This window comes from Pongo abelii, chromosome 3, assembly GCF_028885655.2.
Source record: "Pongo abelii isolate AG06213 chromosome 3, NHGRI_mPonAbe1-v2.0_pri, whole genome shotgun sequence".
NCBI lineage: Eukaryota > Metazoa > Chordata > Mammalia > Primates > Hominidae > Pongo > Pongo abelii.
In genome coordinates, this window is record NC_071988.2 from 113,012,678 (window position 1) to 113,031,173 (window position 18,496).

The 18,496-nt window shown below is 32.8% G+C and overlaps 1 protein-coding gene across 7 annotated transcripts in view; it reads left to right on the forward strand.

Moving 5' to 3' along the window:
• The window catches only part of CCSER1 (coiled-coil serine rich protein 1), a 1,462,495-nt gene extending 1,444,499 nt beyond the window's left edge, over positions 1-17,996 (forward strand). The window contains exon 13 of one of the 7 annotated variants that reach the window (XM_054554165.2): positions 11,411-17,995. In XM_054554165.2, coding sequence (XP_054410140.1) covers positions 11,411-11,896 — 486 coding nt within the window. In that variant the 3' untranslated portion in view covers positions 11,897-17,995. Of the gene's footprint in view, positions 1-11,410 lie in introns of all 7 variants that reach the window. The other 6 variants (XM_054554167.2, XM_024246533.3, XM_054554166.2 and 3 more) reach the window with 6 other exon arrangements.
• The last annotated feature ends 500 nt before the right edge of the window (positions 17,997-18,496 follow it).

The window sequence follows — 18,496 nt, forward strand, 5'->3', positions numbered from 1 at the left end:
GATACCTCTTCTCTCAAAGTTATTTGTGGGAAATTGCCCAGTGTACTCAACATAACACACAATCTATAGAGTTGATTTCTTAGAGAATTCGTTTGGTACCTATGTTAGTATCTGCCAATTTGTCTTGATGTTAGAGAGAGAACTACCACCTCTGTGACCATCATTTGGATTCACGTTAGCCTTATAATTCCAACATCAGGACCTTTCAACATAGTCTCTATTGAAAATACAGAAGACATCACCTGTGTAGACAGGGAAGACATTCCTTCTGCTTTTAGACAACTTCAATCTGGGGAATCCAGATCTATCCTAAGCCAATATCTTATTACCATGTCTTTCCTTTTAACTGTAGCCTATTGTAGCACAGCATACCTAGCAAAGATCAGACATATATATGTTGATTTTATCATCAAATGCTTACCTCTTGATCTTCATTTCTCATAACACAGCACAAAATATCTTCCACGTACTACTCTAAGAATTTTTCTATTTATCCATCCTTTTTATTCCGTAAACTTAACAGATATAATTTCTGCATATCCATCGTTCATGAGATTTGCTGAAATAAAACAAAGTGGCTGGCATGTACAATTAAATATTCCAGCAAAAATCTTTTGGATGTTGTTTTTCTTACATCAAATGCAGATCTTGTGTCTATGCATGAAAATGAAAGGTGATAGGTTCTGCATGGAAATATTGAACAGTGCTTTAGAAAATCTTGAATTGGTTGTTGCCTTTACCATTAACAATCTTTATAATCTAGGGCAAGTCACACAGTCTCTCTAGTCAGTTTCCTTATAAAATCAAGGTATTAAAATACATAAACTTTAAAGCCTCTCTTGAATCTTGAATTATTTAATATTATATCAAAAAAATTATATTTTCAGTGAGCAAGAAGTTAGGATATTAATAAAATGAAAATATTGACATTAATAAAATGAAAATAATTAACAATTATTTTAGATCTTTGCAATTGTAAGCTTCATCTGACTCATTATATTTTGTGCTTTGTTGATTTTTTTTCTATTTAAAAATCAATTTTAGATCTTTTTAAGGATGACTAACTTTGAAGCTGGTGGCCCATCTGTTTTCTCTTTGTTAGCAGACTTTTTGAGACTACTCTGAGTTTGTAAAGAAAATGATTTGCTTTGATAAAGCAGTTTTTCAAAAAGAAAAAAAAATAGTCTTGGATTTTTTTTCACTCTATAGTAAGTGTTTCTAACACTCATAAACTCATCCTAAGTAGGGAAAAAGTGGTTGGCTATTTGAAAAATTGCTATTATTAAATAAGCCTCTTATCTCCAAGGCTCAACTCTTTATACTGCAAAAGAATGTATTTTTGAAATTCTATGCTTCTTTAAAAATTGGTTCTAACTTGTATGTAATGATATTCTGACCATAACTTTTTGTACTATAATTAATTCCCTGCTGTGTCTTATTCCTTATTTATACTATGTAAAAGAATTTCAAAAAATTAGGTGGATATTACTTCATTTCAATTCCCAGCTATTCTGTATGTTTTATATTTCTATATATGTTAGCAATATTCTTTTGATGTTTTAAATTCTTTGAAGGACGTTCAAGTAGTATTATGTTCACCAAACCATCATGCAGAAAATGTAGGTTCTTATTATTTGTCACATCACTGCCTTGTGTATGTCCCCTGAATTTCCTTAAATGACATTTATTCAACCCAGAATTGTGCATGTTGCTGAAGGAAAACATAACTTATGTCAATTATTAAATCGATTATTATTAGTAAGAGCCTCAGCTTTCCGTGTATAAAAATGCCTTTGAAGTAAGGCATCCAAAACCAATCTTAATCTACATTTACAAGAATAAATTGGGATAGTTTGTATGAAAGACATTTATAACATTTTACAGTATATGACAGATGGAATTCTGAAATTACATGTATTGTTTGTACTATCCTCCAAAATGTGCTATGTATTTAGTAATATATTGACTTTATCAGTGGGTCAAGCTTATTCCTAAAAGTAGTTTGCATTACATTATACTGATATAAAACAACAGATTGATGTTATGAAATTACTGTATTTTTATTTCACTTCCTTGCTCATATTATCTCTTAGATTAGGTAAATATGTTACTTTTAAAAGTTTCCAAGGAGAGCATACAGGGTAAAATTACTTGTAAGACAGAATCATTTAAGCAAGAAATTTAGGGCTCACATTATTTAATCATGCTAATAAGGACTTAAAAAAAGAGGGATGAACAATAAGTTTGATTCTTAATCAATTTAATGATATACAATATATTTGTTTATTCATTTATTGGACTCCAGAATTTCTACCACATAAAGCCACAGCAATTGGCTATAAAGTCTATGAATTATTCATGCGAGACATGTGAATCTAAAGATTTTTTTGAGATTATTTATTAAATACTATTCTCATTCAAGAAGCATTTTATTACATAATATGTGCTAGGTGTTGGGCAGCAGGGTGTCTAGACAAGAGGCTCTTTTTTTTTATGTTTTGCTATACTAAGCCACTACAATTGTTCACTATTCTGCATTCCTATGCAAATACAGAAAATTATTTTCCACTCCTTTCCCTCAGGCATATAAATTTAACTTAAATCTTCTTTAACTCTATTCTTTCATTTAGAAATCACATATTTCTGGAGTACCAGTTGTGCAGAATTATATTTTCATAGATTTCCTCTGAATTGAGTCCTTAATCACACTCGTGTTATTGCTTTTATAAGCAGTAATTGTCTGAAATTCTCATTTAAATCACCTTTTAACTAAGGAGAATTACTGACACAGAGTGGGTGATCACACAAACACACACACACACCCTCTCACACATACATTAGTGTTAAAGACAACTTACTGTTCTAGAAGATTTAGTTCCGCCTAGAGTTCATTTACTCTAATTATAAACAGAACAGTCAAAACATATGCCTAGTGGCTTCTGGGAAAACTGTTGTATGTTTTCACTTTTCCTTTGAAGAGAGAGAGGTGCTGTGATTTTACTCTCTTGGGAGCTCTGCTGGCCTTATTAGCATTCACCTTGCTTATCTCATGCATGTCTTCTAACCCTGTTTGAGTCCTAAATGCCCACCAGTGGAATTTAGTATACCCTAAAGAATTTAGAAGCGAGGTTGAACCAGAAGAAGTAATTTAACTCTGGACAATGTGCACCATTCCACACCTCTTGGTAATTTGTGCAATCTGAAAAAAAATCAGGTCCTGTCTGCCAGAACCTTTGGATGTTTCTTTTCAGTTATTACATCAACTTATTACAGGGCTTCCTGCTTGCAAAGCAGTAACTACTTCTTTACACCATCTCTCTGTAGTAGAGTGTTTCCTAGACCTTTAACGGAACTCTTTATCACTGAAAACAGATTCCACATCTAAGGCTACAAACAGACACAGCAACGGTGCCAAAACCTTTTGAAGAGAAATTCTATTTCTCAGTGATGACAGGAAAAGGGCAGCCTGTTATTTTTAAATTTGGTTTGAGTCTACATTGGCCCTTTAATGATTGTACTTGAGAAAGAGGCACATTTTAGGAGTGCCTGTTTACTTGACATCAACACATTACGTCGTGATATATCAAAAGGAGCATTTACTTTTTAAGTAGTTTATAAATGCTTTCATTGTGTATTACTACGGTGGATTGATTTAGTAAAGGAGATGATATTTTTAAAAATTAATAATTATAAGGGCCCAGAAGAATGCCTGGTATATAATAAGGATTATATGTGTTTGCAAACTAAGTAACATGAAAATTGTAAAGGCTTAATTTCACTCTCTTAATGGCTATAAATGATAAAAGGATAGAAATGTATGTATAATGGTTTTCTTTCTTGATATGTGTATCACTGATCATTTTTATCTGTTTAATTTAAGGAAGCATTGTAGTTTAGGGCAGTGATTCTCAACTGGGGGCAATTTTGCTGCCATCCCCCACCCCTTGGGGACATTATGGAGACATTTTTAGTTGTCACAACTGGGTGACAGAGAGGTACCCTGGCTTCTGTAGGTACAGGACAAGGATGCTACTAACATCCTGCAATGTACACGATGGTCCCAATAACAAGGCAATAAGTAATACATACTTAAACATACAGTACATAAAATGAAAATGCTTATTTACATTTAAGATGTATTTATAAATTTCAATATTTTATTCAGTGAGTAATAATATTCATACGTGCTTTTATTCAAAGCACTTTTCTTACATGTAATTATATTTAACAGTATAGGGATAATGGCTTCTTGATATCACAGCATTGCATGTTTCTATTATTCTGCCTGTAGGTTTCTGTGTTGATGTATTTGTAATTAATTAAATTAATATATGTATTATAGAGTGTATTCTGTCCTTTGTTTACAATGCCTCAGCTTATACATTCATCATTTATTTTCTGAAATAATAAAGTGATCTACTCAGTCAGTCTCCAGGCAACTAGACCAGCATCAAATGGGTCAGTCAGTTGCTGAGGTTTTATTCTAAGGAATATCTTGCTACTACTACTAAATTACCAAAATTTATTATTTTTATAAATTAGAGAATATTATGACCACTGTCATTTGTATTTCAGAAGTTAAAATATTTACGTAAATAGAAGATAAAGGAGTTGAGTTAAACATTAAACATATTTTAATGCGAGTATTTTTATAGCTCTGGATTTTACCCAAAGATGTGTGTACCCACCATTTATGTTTACACAATGGGGTGGGGAAGCAATTAAAAATTGCAGCCATACAATAGCTCCCTTTTAATTCATTTTCTACAGTATTGACAAAATACACTGAAATTGATTTTTTTTCATTTGCTTTGATATCTAATGCTGTAGATATAATGTCATATTGCTTTGGTGGTTCTGAAAGATCTGTTAGATAAGCCATTTTAATAAGGAAAGTCCAGTAGATTATTTTCCAGACTGTATAAATATTAATGGAGTTCTTAGTAAATGCCAGGTGCTGGTAGGACATGTGTATTCAGCATTGAACGAGATAGGCAGAGTCCCTGCCCTCGTGAAACTTATATTCTATTTGACCTGGTGTGTTAGTCCACTCTCACACTGCTAATGAAGACATACTTCACTTAGGAAACTTACAATCATGGCGGAAGGGGAAGCAAATACGTCCTTCTTCATATGATGGCAGGAAGAATTGCTGAGCAAAGGGGGGAAACCTCTTATAAAACTATCTGATCTCATGAGAACTCATTCACTGTCATGAGAATAGCAGCATGGGGGTAACTGCCACAGAGTCTCTCCCATGACATGTGGGGATTACGGGAATTACAACTCAAGATGAGATTTGGCTGGGGACACAGACGAACCATATCACCTGGGTACTGTAATGGGCAGAGGTAAATGTGTCTATTCTTGGAAATAAAATATATAGTATTCTCATCGTGTATCTTAACCTGCAGGTCTCATTAATAGGAAACCATGAACTTATTCAGAAGACACATTTCTCAGTGTGAATTAGCCATACAAAAGTTACTACTTAGCTTCCACTACAAGGACTGTAACCAAGAATAATTCTGATTCACTTTAACATAATTTAATATTTATCTACTCTTTCAATTGAATTCACATTATAATGTTGATATTTTCATTAATGTTTCAAATATTTTTAGATTCTGTTTAACATTAGTTATTTTTCTAAGTATAATACCAGTTTTCCTAGATGGCTATTGGGGATTGTTTCAAGTTTCTCTATTCCTTTAAGAACAATTCTTGTTGTAAAGCAATATTTTTTTTTGTTAAGTGGAGAACATTTGCAAGAAAAATATATTTTAAAGTCAATGAAAATAATCATGTGCAGAGTTCTTATGTATGCAAGCAATTATAACAGAATAATTTTGCCTGATAACATTCATGGCAACTCCCAATAATTTTTACAAAACAAGGAAAAGAATTTCAGAAAAAATAAAACATTATTAAACACTCATTAATCAGTGATTGAAGTATTTCTCCCCTCCCCCATAAATTCTATCATCACATCATCCAGCCTTAATAAATTTTGGCTTTGCACATTGGCATGATTATTGTATTTCTGTTTTTCACCAAGAGACAAGTTTTTAATATAATAGAATCCCTAAATATCAGGTTTCATTTTACAATCAATGCTTTTAACCAGGTTGCAGTTGTAATGGAGTTTAAATTGCCTGTGCAATGTGTATTGTATCATAGCTTCATATTTGCCTTTCTTTAATTGAGTTATATGCAATATTGGTGCTACATTTGTTACTAAAGAATGTTTTCTAACAGTTTACTGTACTTGATGTTATAACAAAAATAATTTTGTATACAGAAAGCCAAGGAAAAAAACAGGGTATAATTTTAATATTAATGAAATAAATATTTTTAACTGTCTTGCTTTCAACCCCGTGCTTTTTTTTTTTTTTTTTTTTTTTTTTTCTTTAGTAGAGACAGGGTTTCACCATGTTGGCCAGGATGGTCTTGATCTCTTGACCTCGTGATCCGCCCGCCTCGGCCTCCCAAAGTGCTGGGATTACAGGCGTGAGCCACAGCGCCCAGCCCCCATGCTTTTTTCTTAAGTAAAAGCCCAATGCTTTATGAAATCTAGAGAGGGAATATACCCATGTGTGGATGACACTGAATCATTGAGAAAAATGCAAAAGGACTATCTGTCTGTCAAATGCCAAACAAGGCAACTGAACACAAAATAAATTGCAATGAGAGGCTGGTGTGACTTACTAATGGATCACACAGGCTGAAATAAGTGAATGTGGTTTATTTGTTTTAAATCAGCATCAGGTGTTTTGTTTGTTTTTCGTTTCTTAGTGGTGTATTAAATAATAATATGTTTTAAAATTAGTATTTTCTTGCATTTGATGAAATACAGGCTATATGCTATTGTAAAGAAATAGAGAAAGACAATTAAAAGGTAACAATGAACTTATTATAATGTGCACACTTGACTGATTAATCACTAGATTTTCCATCCTTTCATCCTCATTAGGAATTCTATGGATAGGTAATAAGCTAGCTGCATGACAACTAAATTGCGCAGAATCTGACATAATTACATGAGTTTCAGGAGGCTTAATTCTGATTTTGAGAAAGATGTAGCTAGACACATGCATTAAAATTACCTTCAGGGATCTCAAATTCTTCAGAGGTAATAAACATTGATTAACATCATGATACGGAAATTATTTTCCTCTGGGCCAAGGCAACCAAATCCATATATATATATATATATATATATATATATATATATATATATATATATATCCCAATCTATCTATCTATCTATCTATCTATCTATCTATCTATCGTCTATCTATCTATCTATCTATCTATCTATCTATCTATCTGGATTCCCATCCTTCCAATCCAAATATATATGCCAAAATGTATTTCAATATTTTGTGTCAAGAGGACGTTTCCTTTGTATTTCTAAACATATTGCAAAACATGTAGCATAAAATATATATTTTAAACCTAGAATTTTAGAGTTGGAAAGCAACTGAATGATTGTTAGAGTTTCTTCAAGATCTAAATTCTATTGTCTTACATTTTATTCATTTCATTCAATGGACTTAGAAACTGAAGCCCAGAATAATTAATTTATTCATTCCATGTTACACAGTTCAATGGTAGCACAACCAACATTAGAGTCTTTTGGCTAGAGATTCAGTGTTCTTTCTATCAGCTCAAATTGTCCTATAATATAGTAAACACACAATAGGATAATCAGTGTAGTGGATGGTATGATACGCCTCCTACTTTTCCCTTTCTCTGCCTCAAACAAATACACTTTCAAGACTGAAGTCTTAATTTTTCCTGTTGCTGAGAGTGTTGGCAACTGATAGCTCTCAAGTAAATTTCTCTCCAATAATTTCTCTGCTTAAAAAAAAAAAAAAGCAAAACCAAAAAAACCTACTCACCCAATACTATAGCCCTTCCCAGGGCCTGCCAATGTCCAATAACTGGATGATGGGATATAAGACTCCCAGCGACTTGCCTGAATTGGAGACCACTATTAAGAACCATCCCAAATTCAGACCTCCCTATGTGGTCAGTTGAGATAGTGTAATTGCACAGAATTTAATTTCTTACTCTGCCTGACTCTGCTTTCTTCATTCTCCATAGTTGTTGGCCTAAGAACACTCCCCAATACATTTCTTACAAACATCTGTCTCAGAGTCTGTGTTCTGTGGAACCAAACCACAACAATAAATATAAAATTACTTGAATTTTCTAGAGAAAGTGACTTTCTTTTTAAAATAGAGATAAAAGTGTTCCAAGTGATTAGGTTCTAAAGCATGAAATAAATGCCTCTCAAAGTAGTTTCAAGGTCTGTTAGTTACATTATATTGTTACTGTGATGATGATGATGATTGTGATTAAGGTAACTACATTCCAGGTATATTAGGCATTTTATAATCAAGGAGACCATTAAATATTTATAATAGTCCTTTATGAAGATATGGATATAAATATAAAACTTCATTTCTCAGATGAGGAAATTTGAAGCTTAGGAAGCTCAGGTAACTTGCCATGTTCACTAAACGAGAAAGTGTCTGACCTGAAGCTGACTTAAGGTAGCATTTGGGTCTTATATGAACAGCACTATTTCACATGATGTATGCAGCACCTTGTCGTCAGTGTGGCCAATAAATATTTATCACAAGAATAAATGAATTCATATATATCTGACCCTACCCATACGATTAACCCTTGCACAATGCAATCTCCTAGGTACACTATGAGTTTGGAGATAATAGTAAACATCACAGAGAACTTAAAAAAAAAAAAAAAAAACCCAAGGGCAAAAAAACTAACATGTCAAAAACAAACTATGCTAAATAAACATAAATGGTTGATTTAAATGTGTATTTTCCTTTAAAAATTGAGAGTAAGAATCCCCATCTTGCTTCTTTTGATAGTAGATCCACATGTGCCTTCTAAGTACCAGATATTGTACCAGAGAAGGGGTGCTGAGGCTGCCTGTGTGATGGAGTTATTTGATCCTTTTCAGTATGTCTTTTTAAAACTGTATATTCAATTTAATATAATATGCCAGGAGCATTAAAATGATCACATAAAGAAAACGAATATTCCCTCAAACGTAATTTAAAATAGTGGAAATGAAGTCTACTCCTACCATTTCTACTTTCCTAGGCAGCATCTGTTGAAATAGAAATGAAAAAGAAATGTAACCACTGGTATTATCATTATGGACTTATTAATGTTGCATTCATCCCCAATTTTTTCCACAATATTTCATAAGCAGCACCCATGATATGTCTAACATTTGGCTGCAGATATTGAGCACAAGGTTGATTTGGGGGTTGGTTGGTAACAATTAAATAAACATATAAGTTTACAGGGATGGAGAAAAAAGAAAAGATTACATTTCTAGTAGGTCCATAGCCTAGAGTATTGGAAAAGATCCAAGAAGAAGAAAGTGAGCTAGACAAGTACCCAAACGACGAAAATGGAACCAAAATAGTTTATTCCTTTTACTCCTAAAAAGTCTGAGGCATCTCTTGTGAGTCTTACAATGTTTCTTTTCTACACCAAATTACCAGCCTACCTATGTCTACTCCAAATCTAAGGAAAAGTTAAAACAGCATATTAGAAGTCACAGAGGCGGGTCTGCTATAAGTAGCTTATCACAAAAATATAAATAAGTAAAGATGACATCACAAACATCAAGACAATAAAAAGGAAAGATGACATCACAGACATCAAGACAATAAAAAGGAAAGGCCTGGGTAGCAAAATCCTTCCCTCTGAAATAACTGAGTTTAAGGACGCCTAGTGGGTCTTTGTTTTGTAGAAAAGAAAAGGAGGGAGACTTATTTCAATAATAATCATTTTGATGCATCAGCTCATATTACAACGTTTTTCTGCATGTAATTAATTTTAGAAAAATGTGATGAAGTTTTGAAAAATTCCCATGGAAATACTTGAGGAAGAAGGAACTGGTAGATAATCAAGCAGACGGCCTGTCCTACGCTAGCTTAGGATAAAATCAAACTCTGTGCTACAATTTTCCAGTCTGTATAATGGGAATTAAAGAAGCTACCTCAAAAGGCTCTTGTGAAGAGTGAATATATGAGAGCAATAGCACAGAGTGTTTGAAATATAATACATACCCAATAAATATTCTGTATTATCTCAAATAAACTTCATTCAGCAAATATTTATTAAATGGTTAATAAATATGTGCCAGGCAATTGTGCCGGAAGAAAGAGTAGAAATGAAGAGAAATGGATGACTTGAGATTATATTTTGTAAATAGCAAGGACCTGATTTTAAGGTGTATGAAGAAAAGAGAGAAAAGAATAATTTTCAGGTGTTGGCCTGAATGTGGTGCCATTTACTGAGAAGGGAAATTCTTGGGGAAGAATGAGTTTCACAGTTGAGAATCAAGTTTTATTTTGTTTGGTTTGATATTATGCCAAATTAGTAATATTAATATAAGTAATATTAATCAAACAAAAAAATGATGATGGCTAAATAAGCAAATGAGCCTGCTGCTATCTATAGTGCTCTTCTCTCTTCTCCCTTGTCTGTTTCTCTTCATTTTTATCCTCTTTCTTTGTAGCAACAATAAATCCTTCATTTTTTGCAAGCAGAACAATTAAGCCAGCCAGTCTCAGTTTTTACTTCAATGGGTTTTTCTACACAAACATAGTGCTCTCTTCAGGAGGAATATGGGTGCTAGCTTGTAATCTTTGCTTCTTCACAGCATGATTCAATGAGCTATGCCTTGTTTTTATTACTAGAGTATACAATTCTTATGAGCAAGAAGGTGGTATGTACTTGCGGACCTGATTGTGATTAATAAATTGCATCCAAAAGTCTAAATGAACCATGTATTGAAATTTCTAATAAGTAAGTGGTCTATTGGTCTTCTTAGATTATTGTAGTTACTTGTGCGTTTTTAGTTCCTGTAATTTCTTGCTTACCGCTTTGGTGATACAAATCATGGTACTGGTAATTCTATAAACTCTCTGGACATATATTTAAGTAACTATAGCATATTAAACCAACAAAAACTAATGGCCTCATATGTCTATATTCATCACTTATTAAAATAATCTGTATTTTCATGCTCTGGTATCGCTTCAGATCATAAAAATCTTTCACCTTTTACTTAATAAAATAATCTGTATTTTCTGTGAAGCTATATAATTCAAATTTAGTAAATTAGATAAACAAATATCAAAATGCCTTTTAGAGTAAATTAACCATTTAATCACTATCTGTAATAGTATTGCACTGGAAAATTTAATCCCATGGATAATTGTATTGATAGTTTTATAAACCTCATTGAAAATTTACGGGTTCAGACACAAATGTATAAATATCACTCTGTATTGTATGTATGCTATGAAAGTGTTTTTTTAAGACATCTTTTTCTTTCTGTGTCTTACCACAGGCTACATGTCGAAATCGAATTGTGAGCCAAAGTCTCAGCACAAGGGACAGAAAAGCAATACATACTCCCACCGAGGACCGTTTTAGGTATTCGGCAGCGGACCAGACAAGCCCCTACAAAAACAAGACCTGTCAACTCCCAAGTCTCTGTTTAAGTAATTTCCTGAAGGACAAGGAACTAGCAGAAGTTATCAAACATTCAAGAGGAACTTATGAAACCCTTACTTCAGAGGTTACACAGAACTTACGGGCCACCGTTGGGCAGAGCTCTCTGAAGCCAACAGCTAAGACAGAAGGGCTCTCCATGTTCTTAGAGAAACCAAAGGACCAAGTTGCTACAGCCCGACAGCATTCGACCTTTACAGGCAGGTTTGGACAGCCACCCAGAGGGCCAATCTCTTTACACATGTACAGCAGGAAGAATGTGTTTCTCCACCACAATTTACACAGCACTGAGCTGCAGACTCTAGGCCAGCAGGATGGGTAATTAAATCACCCTAATTCCTGTCTTTGGGTAGGATAAAGATGGTTAGCGTTTCTCGTGCATAGTTCATATTAAAATTGTCATGTACTTTTTCTTACATTTTAGTTATAAACAAAGACTTGTGTTGTTGGGTTTTTTCTTAGTCATAAACAAAGACTTGTGTTTTTTTTTTTTCCAAGAGTGAAAGTTTGAGCATGTTAATTGAACTAGGTTGAATTGCCTTGAAGACTTTACTATATATGTGTATAACAAATGGGACCATCATGATCGTTTATATAGTCCATAATTTATTTATTTTTTATCTCTCTCACTTACTGATATGCATTAAGGTTTCAGAAGATAATATCAAATAGCAATCTGTTCACTGTTAATGGTGTTACTATAAAAGTAGACCTGATGAAACATAGATAAAGGAATTATAAAGAATTTTAAATTATATAGTTAATAGAAGGAGGAAGAAAGAGAAATGTTAATGTCTTATATTTGGTGGTATATTTATATGAAGAATGTGGCTTGCTTGCATGTAACCTAGAGATTTGTTTGTCTCTGTTACATACATTCAAGCTCATCTTGTGATACTAGTAAGGGGGAAACGGCTGTATTTTTTTTCCTTTAAACATTTAGTTCATACTAGTTCACAAAGGATTTCAGACAGAGTAATTGCTAGCCAAATAGAGAATGACAGTTCTGATCTTTGAAAACTTTTGCTTTTAGTTTTTGTTATTGATGTTGAAGTACCGTGACATAACACAAGGTGATAAAGTTGGTCGAATTTTGTCAAATGATGCATAAAGACTGACATGCTATATTCTTTGAGCCACTGCCATGGCAATATAAGCATTTTTTCAAAATTTCAAGGATGAAACATCCTAAGAAAATTATTCTTTTTCTTTACTTTCCTTATTTTTTAAAATGTTCTTTTTTATGTAAATCCAATTTTGGTTCATATACATCAACCCATATCTATAATTTTATGAACTGAGGAACAGAAAGTCAGTATTTTAGTAGCCAACAGACAATATTCTGACTATGCAGAAATCTAGATTTAGAACAAAAAGTAAAGTAAATGTGAACATTGGCAATTTAATCTTAGAAATAAGCTTCTAACAGAAATATTTAAAACCCATTTGATGGCAAATTATTTCTCTTTGACAAATAAGGCCCAAATATGTTGTAACATGTTATATACTTATGTGCACTTGAGATAGATCAATATATGAATTGATCTATGGATAATTCCATCATGTTCAATTAGTAGCAGAGCAGAATCAAAGAGTACAATTAAATCCATAAATAAATAATTTTTAAAAGACTAATAGGAATCAAGGCTGCAGTTTTCTTATACACATCAGAGCTGTTAAGTACATCCACATTAGCCACAGCCATGCAAATTGAGACTGTCATACCTACTGCATGATCTGTTTCCCTTGCATTTTCTAACAGACAGATTCTGTCAGCGTGCACAAGCAAGATGAATAAAGGGAAATTGAGATAGCGGTTTTAGCATGGCATCTGACAACTTGCTTAAATTAAAGCTGTGTGCAAAATGCATCTCCTATTATAAAGATGTGTTTGTGCTCTGTGCTTTGGGGAAAAGCCATTAGACACTCCACCCCTGAGCTTTAACTACTGAACTTTGATACATTTGCAAACTTAGATTGGAACTGATAAAGTAAGGAGTCGAGTGGATATGTTGTACTTGTAATTTTGGTTTTCCAAAGGAACACACATGTGCATCAAGGCAGACATTTGCCAAATGTTTTCTTTCTTTGCGTGTTTGTAATTCTGCCAAAAGAGAACAATATACACTACAAATTGCTTGACTTAATGAGATTGCTATCTAAAGTTCCCACCATACTTTGGAAGCTATAATGATCATGCAGATATACACTTTGGGCTGGGCAATATTTAAGAAATGATAGGAAAATAGAAAAATCGTGATTATTAATTGTGGAATTCAGCTTGATTTGTCCTAAATGTTGGTGTCTGTTGCTAGAGTATTTTAAATCTGTAAATAAATAAGCATGATAAAATAATCAAGGATTTTTTCCCAGGATATGGAAGAACTATGTATCACAAATAATGTTTTTGATTTGGACTTTTGGAGTTGATAGTTTTGTTTTCCTGGAAGATAGATAGACTTTTGAATTATACTTTATAAAAATAATCTATTTAAAGAAGATCTGTCATTTAATAGACATTTTAAGAGATGTTTTAAACACTAGTATTTTCTTGAAAAATCTTTTTTAAAGCTGAATCATTCAAAAGAAAACCTGGATTAAACAGTTCGATTTTAAAAGGAAGGGTATTTTTTGGAAATATCATCTTAAAGCTGTTTTGTATCAGTATTTTCAGCATTGTTATAATATTATTTGTAATACTAAGTGTAACTCAGGCCTGGAGAAGGTGTAAGCCCACTATGCTAATATACATCAGTAACTGTAAAACAGGGGTTCTTTGTAAGTTCCTCTTGTGTATACATAGTAACTTATAACAATGGCATGTGGGCATTCTTTCAGTGAATTGCTTTCTTTGTACTAAAATCTCTAGTTTTCTAAGACAGTTCCATGTATAAAAATGATTTATGCATTTCTCCAAGGCGGTACATATCCAAAGACATGACACCAGGGGGAAAAAGTGCTTGTTTTTCTGATGGAAGCAGTGGTCTTTTCTTTTCTTTCTTCTTTCTTTCGTGCATGTGTGTGTGTAGCTAAGCCTAAATAACCCTGTAAAATTTCTGCTGCAAATTGTCTCTTCTGAATTTAGAATGTGTTTTAAAGGAACACTTAAGAAGAGAAATACCTTGAAGAAAAGCTGTTTCCACCTGAAGTAAACTGTTCCCATTTTTATAATTATTGGAACATGAAACTGTATTTCTATGAACTCAATGATTTTTTTCCATAAAATTATATGCTAAGAGAGTCGCCACAAAACTATGAATTCTCTCTCGAATTATTTTTGCTTCTTTGGAGCACCATAGTCTTTGTTCAAATCACAACATGAAACTGTTGCTGCAATGCTAAAGATGTGAATCCACCACTATCGATATGGTCAGGGTAAAACCTGGAGCCACATATTATTCAAGTTATTTTTGTTATCTAGTGATTGACATGAAAATAAAATAGTAAGCCAATATAAATTTGTAGGCATAGTTGCCCAACTTAAAATGTTTACAAAGATTTTCATGATTAATCTGGGTTTATGACCTGGTCTCTACCCCTTATATTTTCCAAGATTTAATCCTAACCCATTGTCATTATTTCCTGAATGTTGAACTCTCATTATAGGAAATTCCACATTTTGTTTTGTTTTCTTTGTCTTGTTTAATAGAGATAATACCCATACATCCCTCTCCAGAAAAAGTTTTTAAAAATTATTACGATATATTTAAGATTCACATGCCCAGGATAAATGATTACATTCCACTAGCCCTCTCAAAAACTTTCTTGGCAACTTAGTTGTTGATTAAACAGTAGGAACAGTTTGTTGAATGGTTAGGATTATCTCTCCACATCATTTGTCATCATCACCTTCTCATTATCAAGAAATAGTAACCCATAGCAGTGGATAACTTGGAATACTTAGCATAATCTCATAATTATAATCTAAATTTTTACTAGTTTTTCGCTTTCAGAACTTAACATTCCAAAAACAGCTATAGAAGGAAGTGGTTCAAAATAACCCTAAGATTCCATTGAAACATATACACATAGGTGAAAGTAGAAAAGAAAGGGCAATACATGTGAAGATGATATCTATGATTGCCATTCATGTTACTGAATCACATGCCCCATGACCAGAAGCTTTTCCCTTACTGATAATATTAGCTCAAATGTAGCACCCATTCATTTATACCAGGATTTTGATTGCTATCTAAGACTTGACTTTATTTAGGCATTATTATCAGATCCTATTATGTATTTTCATATGCATATATATATTTTTGTATAAGAAGTATTTCAATCACACGTAATATTCTTGGGAAATTTCCCTCTCCTAGAGTTTAAGCTTTTTAAAACATGTCTTGTTCCTTTCTCATGTGCTAACTTTATCATGACAACTCTAGGCTGTAGAAGGTGTAACATAAAATACAAACTAGTTTTGGTTCTTATAAAAGGCTGATTTCAGTTAAGACTGGTCATTTTTTAAAAAAGCTGAATTACACTGTAGTATAAAAGCAAACAGTCAACTAAGCAACCAAACAAAGAAGCTCTCTTCTTTAATAATATTAATCATTGCCAAATGTTTATTTTTGAAATCTTGTTCTGTGCCAACTTGTTTCACCATGTTAAACTGCATACATACCTATGAACTATTTATTTACAATACATTTGATCTCGTTAAGACCCCAGTTCTATTTCCAAGGCATGCAGCCCAAAACCAAAAAGTTAAAAGATAACACTCTGTGGTTGAATTACCTATGGAAAAGAATGAAGGCAATTCACTCTGTTTAAGATGTAGAGAATTTCCTACAAATAGTTAAGGTGAAATAAAATCATTAATAGAGAGTAGATTCCTTCAATTTGAGTAAGTGATCTAGAATATGGGATACCACGGTTCTTTTTAGAGCATTTTCAGTGTAGCCTCATTAACTTCTCCAATTTAATACGACATACATACTTCTTCCACTTGAACAAAAATTCAAGAATAGGAGCATCCTACATCTTTCATTCTTTCCAAACATTACCTCTTTAGTAGATTGGGTTGCTATAACAAAATACCACGAACTGGATGACTAAACAACAGTCATTTGTGTCTCAAGTTCTGGAGACTAGGAAGTCTAAGATTAGGGTGGGGCAGAATAAATTATTAGTGAGGATCTGCTTCCTGATTTGCATGTTGGAGAAAGAGCTCTGGCCTCTTCCTTTTCTAATAACTACAATAATTTCATCATGGGGGCCCCACCCTCATAATCTCATCTAAACCTAATTACTTCCCAAGGGCCCCAACTTCAAGCACCATCACACTGGGGGTTAGGGCTTCAACATATGAATTTTGGGGGGGATATAAAAATTTAGTTTATAGCACTCATTTTCAGATCAAAAAGCCCACTTCTCTAATCACATACTTCAATAACTAGTTAGGTAATTATTGTTTTAGTCTTTTGTAGATTAGATCAGAGACATTAGGTAATTTGTCCAGGACACACAACATGCATTTTTAATTAAATTGGATTTAATAACCCTTGAACTTTCCATTTATATCATGCTTATCTCCAGAATAGGATCTCTCCTAAGGAGGCAGAATGATTTAAAGAAATATGTGCTGCTTCAATCTCCTTTACTCCTAAACTTCCATTGATATTGCTAGGGACAAAAAATTAAGCAATGATCTATTTTAGGAAATCAAAATACTGTTCATTGAAAAGCAGTTTTAAAACAATTATTGACATTTAATAAATACAGAATTTTGAGAGGGCATCTCTTCTATTTCAAGGTTACCTCCCAGAAAAACTGACATTCTAATTTTCTTCTCTCGAAAGCAATTGGAAAAAATACTAAGAAATGATTTTTTATTTTTTAAAGTAGAGGGACAGTGAAGTGTCTAACAAAAGGAAAGCATACAGTAAATGAAAAATAAGCTAGTTATCAGATTGTCTTATATCTTTCCTTCATAGGACATTGATACAGACATCATCAAATTCCTGTTTGTATTGCCTTATACATACTTAAAAAACAAGATATTTACAAAAATATTTTAGATATTCCTGTCTAGGAACTAAAATTACAGCTGATTTAGAATTTGCTTAATTATTCAGAAGGAATTGAAGTGAAATGAGGAATACAAATTTACTTGTCCTAAATTTTTAAATAAAATGTATTATATTTTGTAGTCAATTATATATGCCAAAATAATGTCTGAATAAGATGTAATCCTGTCATGAGTTCTCTCTTCCCAAAAAGAATGTGAGAGAATTGAATATTATCTTAGTTAGACCCCATTTTTAAGGAAAAAATACACCCTGTATGATACATTCTTAGATATATGGGTTTGAGATTATTAACATTGATAACAGTTTTTTTTTTATTCATCATCTCTAAAACTCTAAAACTTTAGTGAGAAAGATAATAAATAGAAAATTACCCTGGAAATTAAAATTTTTAGCAATATTGAATACAGTAGTAAAATTTTTTGTGGCTCTTGATTTCCTAAGAAGAATAGTGATTTTTATTTAATGAAAATTTCTCAATTTGGTTAATATTCTAAGAAAAGATTGATATATTTAAGCATGGTGATTAGAAAAATATGCATATTTCCTGCTCATAATAAATTTTAAAACAACAAATTAGTTGTGTGGTACCTGATTTCTTTCTTTTTTTTTATTATTATTATACTTTAAGTTTTAGGGTACATGTGCACAACGTGCAGGTTAGTTACATATGTATACATGTGCCATGCTGGTGTGCTGCACCCATTAACTCGTCATTTACATTAGGTATATCTTCAAATGCTATCCCTCCCCGCTCCCCCCACCCCAAAACAGGCCCTGTTATGTGATGTTCCCCTTCCTGTGTCCATGTGTTCTCATTGTTCAATTCCCACCTACGAATGAGAATATGCGGTGTTTGGTTTTTTGTTCTTGCGATAGTTTACTGAGTGATG